General features: G+C 44.3%; 1 protein-coding gene across 1 annotated transcript in view; it reads left to right on the top strand.

Annotated features, from left to right (window-relative positions):
- The window catches only part of PTCD3 (pentatricopeptide repeat domain 3), a 19,309-nt gene extending 9,237 nt beyond the window's left edge, over positions 1-10,072 (top strand). The window contains exons 12-23 of the mRNA XM_010000281.1: positions 430-574; positions 1,548-1,598; positions 2,528-2,611; positions 3,676-3,704; positions 3,908-4,011; positions 5,061-5,139; positions 5,232-5,322; positions 6,355-6,440; positions 7,552-7,700; positions 8,580-8,621; positions 9,214-9,372; positions 10,000-10,072. Coding sequence (XP_009998583.1) covers positions 430-574; positions 1,548-1,598; positions 2,528-2,611; positions 3,676-3,704; positions 3,908-4,011; positions 5,061-5,139; positions 5,232-5,322; positions 6,355-6,440; positions 7,552-7,700; positions 8,580-8,621; positions 9,214-9,372; positions 10,000-10,072 — 1,092 coding nt within the window. The remainder of the gene's footprint in view (positions 1-429; positions 575-1,547; positions 1,599-2,527; positions 2,612-3,675; positions 3,705-3,907; positions 4,012-5,060; positions 5,140-5,231; positions 5,323-6,354; positions 6,441-7,551; positions 7,701-8,579; positions 8,622-9,213; positions 9,373-9,999) is intronic.
- The last annotated feature ends 1,044 nt before the right edge of the window (positions 10,073-11,116 follow it).

Raw genomic sequence — 11,116 nt, 5'->3', positions numbered from 1 at the left:
TCAGGAACTTTGTGGACAGAAAGTAATTGGGAAATCATGCTGGGAGATAAGAGCAAACATTTTTACATAAAAACTCTTTGAATTGTAATTTGTAGCTGTGTGACAGAAACAGCATTTTGAGGGGTAGCATTAGAGGCTCCAGTTTTAATGGCAGTGTGGAAATGTAATGATCTGTAAGGAAAAAGAAGATAAAAATTTAAAAATTTCTTTGATATTTTAGACACAATTCTCCAAGATCAAATATGATGTAATTTTGTAGTCTTTTTATTTTTTTGTCAAATTAATGAAGAATTAGATGGTACTCCCTTAATAAATGATCAGTTGAGGTGAAGTAATTCCCTTGAAGGGTTGGGAAGGATTAGATTGAGGAAATGCTGAACTGTGATCCATAATGTGTCAAGCACTAACGATTTGGGGATTTTATTCAAGGTCTTCCTGAATCACATGGTTCAACAGGAGGTGCAACCAAATCTGCTAACTTTTAATGCTGTACTGAAGACCCTGAGAAGATGTGGTGGTGTAGGCAGAAGTATGTCTCCATTGGTAATAAAGGAAATGGAAGCACTTGGTATAGGTAAGAGAACCAGAATGGTTATTTTATGCCAGTGCCACCTCCAGAATAGTTTAGCAGCAAACACCACAGTAGTTGCAGGGGAGATGTCCATGGCTTGTGAAAAAACAGCATTTCTCTGCTATGTTCTGACTTCACTGTTTGTTTCCTTTTGTAAGAGAACTGAGAAAGGAAAGTGTCTTAAGTGCCAAGTTATGGCCGCTCAGCAAGCCCCAGTGCCTGAGGATTTCAAACTGAAGCATCATCTTCAGTCTTTCAGTCTTTGTTCAATGTTGATTACTAATTACAATATAGTGGGTGCACTTACCCCCTTACATCAAACAATGAGGCATTTTGGTGCTGCATTCTTAGGTTAGGATTGTGTTTATATTTTTACCTGTACTTCTGGCTGCTCAAGGACAGGTGTTTGTGCAGTGGGGGAGTGTGTCCTGTCCCACAGGCTCTTTCTCCACTGCATCTTTACTGTAGTACTGCTCAGTCTGTTAGCTTCCCATAGAGGAAGCAGATTTACTTTGCAAGCCACCTAAGCCAGTTCAGGTCTACAGATCTCCCATCTCTACAGAAACAAAGGTTTACATCTAGGTGATTTTTTGTGATGTCAAGTAAAAACATTGCAAAAATGAGAAGCATTGGCATAGCTGATTTGGTGTCTTGAAGAGTGTGTTTTGCCCTAGTAACATGCTTGCTGATACACCAAAAATAGATTCATGAGCAGAATGGAAAGCTAGTTATGAAGTATTTTTGCTTTTAATTTAGAGCAGGGAAGCTTAGCATTTTCCCCCCTAGCATATGGTGCTTCAGCTGGTGGTCCACCCTCAGATACCAGCTCTGGTCCAGCGTGAGGGTGGGTGGGAAATGAAATGGTAGAGAAGATGTATGCATGTTGCCTGACTGGGAGGGCTGGAGACTGGATTAGAGCTCAGGCATAAAGCTCAGCCAAGAATGTCAGTGTGATTTCACTGTTTTTGCTTTTTAGAACCTAGCCTTGCAACCTATGATCATCTTCTCACGATATTTTATCGAGGTGGTAAGTGCAGTATCAACTTGTCCATGAAAGTGTCCTGTTGAATACCCACTTTAAGTGCTTTCCAGATGTGATGGGTGAAGGCAGCTGATTTATGGATTTAAAAGACAACTTCTTACGTGTGCAAACCTAACATTTATGCTATTTGATTCTGCTTGGGTGAAGAAGAAGCTGCAGAGTATCATAACCTCCTTTGGGGAGGGAAGAGTCCTTATGTTTTGGGAATGGGCAGAACTGGAAAGAAAGCCCATTTCCTTTCTATTTGTTGCACAAGTTGATAAAACTCAGTGTTTGTGGAGGCTGAATCTGACTAAAGCACATGTGATTTCATAGACTGTGCTACTTAGAGGGAGGAAGTTGCCCAGGGATTCTGTGTTTCTGCAACAGTTCTGTGCCTTGGAGCTGCCTTGAAATACAACTGTTAGAGTCAGGAGCCCAACTCTAGGAGATCCATTAGCCAAAATCTGGGCATGGGAAGAGCATAGACACAGTCGTACCTCCAGTCCTTGTGTTTTAACAAATATGGAGGAACTGCTCTTGAGTCTCTGGGTTTGGTTGCTAGGGTTTTTTCTTGATTTTTATTTTTTTTCCCTTTCTAATTTGCTCTTGTTGATGAAGTGCATTGCTTGTCCCAGCATGACCTTCCAACAGACAAACTTCCAGGCTTGTTGGATTCCTTTCCAGAAAGTACTTCTATCTTTCTGAATCTGCCCTGTTGTGCTCTGGAAATCAGGGAATAGTAGCAATATAGAGCAAATAAAGTTGCAGCTGGTGTGGAGCAGCACAAGTAGGGGCACAGGAGAATCTTGTCACTGGTTTGAAATCATGTTCCTTGTTTCCTTTTCTGTATTTTATTTGCAAACTGATGCTCTTCACTGATGAAGTGCTTATCAAAACTGAGATGTGATGTTGCTTTTCTGTCTGTCCCACAGGTGAACTTAGCCCATCAGGCATCATGTCTGAGGTGTTAGATGATGTTGAAAAGAGGAGCTTCACTCCCCAGGACCCTGACGATGGTATGGATTTGAATGTATCTGACAATCTGCATTCATTAATTTGGGTGAAAAGATACCTGTGAATTTCAAGTAGCTCTGCCCAGCTCAGAAGAATGCATGTGGCTTGCTTGGATCCCTTCTGATACTTTTTGGAGATAAGGAGAATGCCAGTGCTGGGAAGTTGTGCTGTGGACTGGTGCACTGGCTTCTGTGTGGGAGGAGTGTAGCCTGTGTGAAAGAGCATTTGAGTCCCATACAATAACAAACACAAGGCTGTTTTCAAGACTAGTTTAAGGAAGAACGTATTCTGGCAGCTACATAGAATGATACACCTCTGGTGAACATCAGGTTTTTGTCTTAGTGTGGTGTGAGCTCCTATTCTAGTTCTTCCTGATCCTTTCCAGAAAATCATATTAAATAAAGCTTCATGCAAAGCTGAAGATCTGCTCTGTAAAAGGAGGCAGATTCTCAGCATCCCATGTGTCTGGCTCTTTCTGGCATCTCTTGGTACCCAACTTTGCCCTGGGTTGTTCATGAGTCTTTATGTACAGAAGTGAACAAAGCAGCTTCAATCTGAAGACAAGTGTGGCAAAGAGGGTATATGCTAAACACCCAAATGACAGAAAAATGTCTTCTCCAACTTAAAAAGTATTTAGGTAGCTTATTACATCTTGGAAGGGGAAGGGAGGTGTATTGAGCACCTGTCTCTGTTGCACATGTTCTCTTCCACTAGAGTTAATGGAGAAGGTGAGTGACATGGCTGCCTTTCTTTGTAGCCTGCCTGTTAGACAAATACTGCTCTCATGCACCAAGCAGGAGAATGTGGCTTCTGTAAAAGTCAGACAGGTGATCTGCTTGAATCTGTCTCCAGAAGCACAGCAGTGGAGCTGCCTCCACTGGCAAAGCTCCTGACATGCCAGCGTCTCGCATACCAAGTCAGGATCCCTGCAACCTTGTCCAACTGAGCTAACAACTCAAGTTTTCTAACTGAGCTTGTCTCTTGTCCTCTGGGTGGCTGGGTTAATGAGCTGCTGTGTGTCTCCTTGAAAGTTTGAAGCTAACAGACTCTGTTTTCTCCCTTTCAGCCAACTTCTTTGCCACTGCTATGCAAGTGGTAAGTACCTGTTCCCTGCAGTCAGAATTCCTGGGAGCCCTCCAGCTGTTTCAGACTTTCTAGTGGGTTTTCCAGCCTGTCATACAAGGTTTAGCTCTCAACATCTGTTTGCTACCAGCTCACGACCTTTGTGAAAGTGAGTCTAGGAAGGATGTACTAAGTTTTAAGTTCGGTAGCTGTGAAGTCTCCCTGGTTTGTTGCAGTGCTGTGACCTGAAGGACATCAAGCTCGCCTATCAGTTAAACAGGGCAATGGAGAAGGGAGACAACTGGAAGTTCTTGGACATGGATCGGTTAAATGCCTACTGGTGAGTAAAGTGCAGCTTACCTTCATTGCCTTGTGTATTGTCAGTTTAAGTACAAACTAGGATCTGAACACTGCTCAGAAAGGTGCTTTGTTGAACACCGGCTGGATATTCTATGTGCAGTTTGGGGATTAGGTCTCTTTTAAGAACAGTAGTATTTTAGGATTTGTTTTCAGTTTGTGGCCTTGCCTGAATGGAAATAAAGTGTGGAGTATCAGTTTAGCTTAATTCCCATCCAATGGCTATGTCAACCAGTTGTGTTTTCTACAATCCTGTTGTCCACTTAGGATGGCAGCTTAGGAGGTAACACCTCAGACCTAGCTCTATGTGGTGTTGTAGAGAGGTTGCAGTGGAACAGAAGTGTTTAAGGCACCAAACTCCTGTGTAGTTCCACCATTTGACACTGTAATCAATGTCATCTGAAACATCTTTACTAGTGTCATTAAGTGCTGCAGTTTCTGAACATAATAAAGTACTTGGAGGATACTGATTTGAATAAAAGCCTGTTTAGGTGTTGGAACTAGAGATGTTCCAGTAAATTACTTAAAACTAATTATCATCAAAATAAGATGCAGTTTCAGGGGTTGGATGATTTGTATAGTCTGACCTTGTTTAACCTGCAGATAAGTGAAGGGAGATTAATAGCTTGGTGTAGGAACATTTTCCCATTTGGTGCACTGGATCGAGTTTCCAGGCTTGTATTTAGAACTTGCACAAACAACCAAGTTCATTTATTTTACTTCTTAAAGTGGTTCTTAAGCAGAGGTTGCATTTGAGAGATATTCATGTACCTCAAACCTGGTGTCAGGCAGGGGGATTGCATTATTTAGAGATTTTAAAACACAGTAGTCCACTTCTTGCCAATTCTGCCAATTACCTGGTGTCAACATGAGGTTCTCTCATAAAAAATGCTACTGCTTTTGTAATTGTATGGAGTGTTGCAATTATACAGTGAAATGTCCCTGATCTGCAACACCAATATGATCAGAACCATCATTTGTTGATGCTTCTGGATGGTTTGGTTGAATTGGAACATCTTTCCCCTCCTGTAGGTCGAAATTCTTTTCCTTGCTGTGTATGATGGAACAGATCGATGTGGTGTTGAAATGGTACAAAGAAATGTCCGCTTCGGTAAGTGTGTGGCAGGGCAAGTAGCTCCAAAGCTTTCCTGTGGAGAAACAGAACAGTTGCACTTTACTGAAGGGATTCTCTTCCTTCATCAGCTCTTCTATCCATCTCCTAAAAATATATTGGACCTCCTTCAAGCACTGGATGCAGCCAACCACTTGGAAGTGATCCCTTCGGTCTGGGAAGGTTAGTGTAGCCACACGGCTCAACAGGCAGTCTGCTTGGTAAAAGTCAGGAGCAGTGTGACCTGGGAGGCAGTTGGGAAACTTCCCAGTGCTTAGACTAGCCATGAGGAGATGCTTTGCTGTGAGGGATGTTATTCCCTAGTGCAGCTGTGGGGCTGTTGTATGAGAAAGGCAGAACTAGCAGCACAGGCTGTCGGGAGATTATGGCTGTGTCACAGGTAAATGTCAGTGTCTTAGCAATCTGAATGCTTACCAGTGAGAGAGAGTATTGCCTTAAGAGCCCGGGTTTAACTCGTTTACATTCTTTGCCTGTTCTTTGCCCCTTAAGGAGAGGAGACAAGAATGCAAATACAGGCTTCAGCACACAGAAAATATCCCAGTCACTGAGGGGACAGGCAGGTTCTTGTAGGGATCCTTTGCAGAGTGATGGCAGCACTAAGTGGTAGTTACCATTAAAGCGTTCTCTTCTTAACAGGATTTTATTATTAGCATAGAATTTATTAGCACAGGATTTCTGTGTATAAACAGAATACACAGAATCAGTGTAGTACCATTTAAAAAGCAGGGTAGCACAGAATTTTACAGCACCACTTAGCTTACAGTTTTTCATCACCTGGACCCTCTGCAAGTTGGGTCAAATCTTAACACAGGATTGGCTGTGTCAAAAAGTCATAATCTAGTCTTGAAAAACATAAAAGAATACCACCCAGTCCTTCAAGGAAGCAGAGGATGGTGGAGGTGTCCCTGGCCACCAAGGGATCTTGAGTCTTACTGTCCAGCAGCATTTCAGGTCCAGGTTCCCATTGAGGACTTGTAGCTGCTTGGTTTTATAGCAGTGCTCTGTGCTGTTAGTTTCCCTGCATGGTACCTTCAGGGCCTGGTAAGGAGGGGAAAGGGAACTACTATGTCACCCCGAGCACAGAGAAGGGCTGTGTGCATTGCAAGGTGGTTCTAGTTATGTTGAACATATTGCCAGGAGTTGGGAGCAGGGGTTAACTGTTATACCTACTAACTACTGACTTTTTCTAAACAGATATGAAACAGTTGGGGTTTAACAGGAGACAGGACCTGTTGGAAGAGGTGTTGTCTTTGATGAGCAGGGAGCAGCACCCTGAGGAGGTAAGGAAGCTATTGTGGTTTATCCCTGGTGGGCAGCTGAGCACCACCCCTCCCCAGGGGGATGGATGTTGGAGAGAATTGGAGTGGTAAAAATGCAAAGACTCACGGGTTGAGATACAGACAATTTAATAAGTAAAGCTAAAGCTGTGCATGCAAGCAGAGCAAAATCAGGAATTCATTCACTGCTTTCCTTCAGCAGGCAGCTGTTCAACCATCTTTAGGAAGGTAGGGCTCCATCACAAGTAAATGGTTACCATCCCTCTGGATGTCCCCTCCTTCCTTCTCCCAGCTTTTATTGTTGAGCATGACATCCTTTGATATGGAATGTCCCTTTGATCAGTTTGGGTCAGCTGTCTCAGCTTTGTCCACTCCCAGCTCCTTCTGCACCCCCAGCCTGCTCACAGAAAGAGCAGAAAAGGCCTTGACTCGTCAGCACTTCTCAGCAATAACTAAAACATCCCTGTGTTATCAACACACTTATCACAAATCCAGCACCATATGAGCTCCTTTGAAGAAATTTAACTCTATCCTAGCCAAAAGGACAGAAACTCAGTGAAGAGAGTACAGAGGTCTCCCTATTCCTGTGTGCAGCATACAGACTGTATTTAAGTGCTGGATTATTGTCCCTGGTTGGTCTTACAGGTCTGGTTCCACTGCATGTGCCATTACAAATTTCCAGATCTATATGAGTTTATCCAGGCCCTCTAAGCCCTTAGGATTGTCTTCAGCCTGTAGAGAAACCTCAGATCAACACAGCAGAGGATCACTTCTTCACCAGGGGTTGGAAGAGTAATCCAGCCACATCTGTGGGGAAGCACATGGCAGAATTCCAGGATTTTTGCCAAAGATGTCATTGCAGTAACTGGCTTCTCGAGCTTAGGAGGGTTAAATGCTTATGTGTGCTCCAGAGGGACAGCTGTCCCTGCAGAGCTGCCTTGGAGCCTGCCTTGTGGGGACAGTTGTCCTGAGAGAAGTGAGAGGTGTTTCTGCTGTGAATTCCCAAATCTAAATCCCATATGGGGCAGACCTGTTAGGTCCATGGGAGGAATTGCACTGCATGGATGTGTTAATTCTAAAGTTTTGGGGGTTTAATAGCACAATCTTTTCACAGATTCAGCTGGCATTTGCCAAGTGTGCTGAAGACATCAAAGCTGTTCACGAGCAAACAGGGAGGGAGCAGGTCCCCTTGGAATGGACAGGAAGTGCCCTGGGCCATGTTGCTGTGTTATTTTCCAGGGCTGGGAGAACCCAGGATGCTTGGTAGGTGTGTGGCTGTCAGGAGCCCTTGGCTTGCTGACAGTGTAACCCAGGGCTTCATCACAAAAAATCAAAAGGTAGTGACTGCTTGTCTTGGAATGCTGATGCAGACAAAGGGAGGGGAAACATCCTGCTGAGAATGTGATGGGGTTCTTTCCTTCATATTATTGTTCAGTCTTGGCACCAAGTTACAGTTGTCCTAAAAAGGGTTTAGAAGTGAATGTAGCAACTGGGTTAGAGCCTCATACAGCTGCTTCTGGCAAGGCAGGGTTTGATTATCCCTTCACTAAGCACTGCTCATTTCCTACAGCTTCCCATTGTCTGATTTTTTTAGAACTTTGTGGAATTCAAACTGTTAAAAGAGATTAGTTTAAGTAAACTATTACTTAGAATTAAAGCTAATTAAAACTCCAAAGAGAATATTTTTAGAACTCTATGGATGTTAGAATTTACTGCCCTACACACTCAACCAAATACTACTTAAAATCTCTTAGCCTCCAATTTCAGGTTCTAAGCTATTTTCTATTAGATACAGATGCTCTCTTTTCATTTGAGAAAAAGGAAGTGGCAAGTACCTTTCTAAAAATATGTAGCATTTTAAAGTAAACTTGCCACCAGCTACACTTTCAATTTTTTTTCTGCACTACTTAAGGTATTTTGGGTTAAACTGATCAGTTTTGTTAGCTGATACAGATTGCATCTGTGAGTTTATGGCATGGCATCTGTTTCAGATTTATGGGGAAGATGATTTCATGAAATTAAGATTGTCTGTGTTTCTACAAGGGCTTATCGAAGAGATTTAATCCCTGTCTGTTCCTGTGATTTAGAGTTTGGGTTTGTTGAGGGGTTTTTTTTATTATTATTTTGTTTTCTTTTGAACAGGAACATGATGGAGTGTTTCCAGCAAATAAATAGGATTCCCACGTGAGTACTTTTAGCTTCTGACTTCAAGTACTGAGTCTGCCCTTGGTCTGAGCTTTTGCATTTCTATCAGAGCTGACAGTACTGGTCCATAAATTATGGAGTGAGTGTGTGTCTGTCCCTGTGAGCACAGGGGGACAGTCTGTCCAACTGATAGGTTCCAAGACCTTGCTGTCCCAAAAGCTGTTGGAAATGCAAAGGAGGGGTTTAGGTGTTTGATCCTCAATGTCATGGTAAGTCCTGTGCTGCTGTTTCTTTTACCACTGCCAGCCAGAGGGTGTGGGCCTGATTCAGGGACTGTGAAGAAGGGAAGGCTATTTGGGCTGCTGCTGAGGTGGGGTCCTTCTCCTGAGCAGTGAACTGCAGCCCTGTTTTTATGCAAGGAGAAATACTGCTTTCTGCTAGGACAGGACTTCCCAAGTGCTTCACATCAGTACAGGCTGAAGGCTGAGGTGACATTCCAGGCAGGAGCAGAATTGGACTGGTTGAGTGATCTGAAAATCTGTCACCTCTCCCTCTCTTAAAGCACCTGCTGTAAATTAATGGCCTCAGCTGGGGCCCCATGATCAGTCACTCCTTGTCTTTGCTTTTGCAGTGACCAGGTGATGGATGAGTTCTTGACCTGTGCTAAACAAACCAGCTGCCCGGATGAAGCAATTAAGCTGGTCAAGCTGGCAACGTCCCTTGGCCTCCCTGCAGCTCAGAGGCTTAAGAGCAGAACAGAGAAAGAATTTGAACTTTCTGAAAAGCAGAAGTAAGTTGGAGTACTTCATGTTACTGCTAGAGGGGTCTGGTCGATTCACACTCCCAAAATGGCCCTGCAGGTTCTGATCCCATGCTGTACCCACCCCCCATAGGAGGGAGGGTAACTTGCCTTGGTGGCATGAGCCTCATCCACCACTCAGACCTGCCATCACCTTTCTTTCCCAGCAGCTTTTCCTAGCTGGGTTGGCCACCTAGAAAAGAGTGATTTCAGGCTCATGAAAGAAGGTGGTAAAGGATGGCCCTGCATGTGGTTCACAGGTTCTGAGGCTTGTGGTCAATCTTCAGTACACCTGGCCAGCCACCGTGGTTCATTCCTGAGCTTCTGCAGCTTATCCTTGAGGGACTAGTTTGGAGCCAGTGGTCTGGTCCAAGAGGAATGAATTAATAGAAGTCCAGCACCTCTGACAGCTGGGCAACCACTTTCTGGGCAACTGAAGTCGCCTGCTTTTTCAGGAGATGGGTGTGTTTCCACCAGATGCTGGGTGGCTGTCCTTTTGAGGATAATAGGCATGAGTCAGCCCATAATACTCACTTTGGAGAGGGTTTACCCTGTGATTTGGATCTCTTTTCAAGCAAAAGTCACAACAGTGACCACTGGTCTGTTTCACATCTGCAGGGAAACATTGGAGAGTATCAGGCCAGACAGCGATAGCGACAGTGACAGCGACAGTGACAGTGACCGTGAGTAGCTGAGCCTCTTGCCTTCCCCTCGGAGAAAGTGGGAGCAGCCACCTCCTCCCTGCCACGAGGCTTCTGTGAGAAGTGGAATCACTGACAGGACAGCCTCTGCGAGGTGCTGCAGCACTGCTGAGCACTCAAGAGCACTGATACAGGACCTGCCTGGCAAGAGGATGTTGTCAAGCTGGAGCTTGTCCTGTTGGACCATCTTGGTACCTTCAACCACAGTGTGAGCTACACCAACACAGCCTCTTCTCCACCACCCCCTGCACCAGCTGGGTCCTGCCAGGCAGCAGCAGCACTTGGCTCAGATACAGGGGGGCTGCAGTGAGAGGAGTGCAGCTTCCTGGAGGCTGCTCAGCAGGTTCAAGACTTTGACAGCTTGAGCAAGACTTCTCTTGGACCTCCTGTGACTTAAACCTGCACCAGATTGAATTCCTTTCCAGCTAACTTTAATGAACTACTGAAGTGTCAAGTTTACTGCAAGTAAGTGAGTATTTATCTCCTGTGGTGTTATCCCTCACCTTTTTTTGCGTTTTGGGACAGGCTTTGGACTGTAGATGTTAAAAAGCTGCCATTTGTACAGAAGAGGTGGCATCTAATAAATGGCTGACATTTAAAGAGGACTGTATTCTGATCATTCCAGAGCAAAAACATCCCTGTAGCTTACAAAGTGTTGTGGCTGCTCTCTGTGAGGAAGTGCAGTTGGTGCAGATCCTGCAGTTAAAGCTAACAAGGTGACTGGGAAGATGGATGACTGCCTTGTTCCCTCCTCTGCCTTGCAGTTAACAGCACTGTGCTGCTGTTTTCAGCTTGTGGAGGAATCTTGAAGGGGTTGTTTTGAGGTAGTTACCTTGAACAGGTGAAGAAGGGCTTGTTCCTGAGAGTATTCAACTATATTCTGGTGAAAAATAGTTAAAATTTTTATTCTCTTTGATAAAATCTTGCTGTGCATGATGCTGCAGGACAGGTAAGAGCACTCCAGGGGCAGAAAGCAGCCTCAGGATAATTCAGTAGTGGGTTTGGGAAACAAGTTCCTAGAGAAACTACAGCTG

This window comes from Chaetura pelagica, unplaced genomic scaffold (assembly GCF_000747805.2).
Source record: "Chaetura pelagica isolate M959 unplaced genomic scaffold, ChaPel_1.0 scaffold116, whole genome shotgun sequence".
In the NCBI taxonomy this organism is placed as follows: domain Eukaryota; kingdom Metazoa; phylum Chordata; class Aves; order Apodiformes; family Apodidae; genus Chaetura; species Chaetura pelagica.
This window is presented reverse-complemented; position numbering and strand designations above follow the sequence as displayed.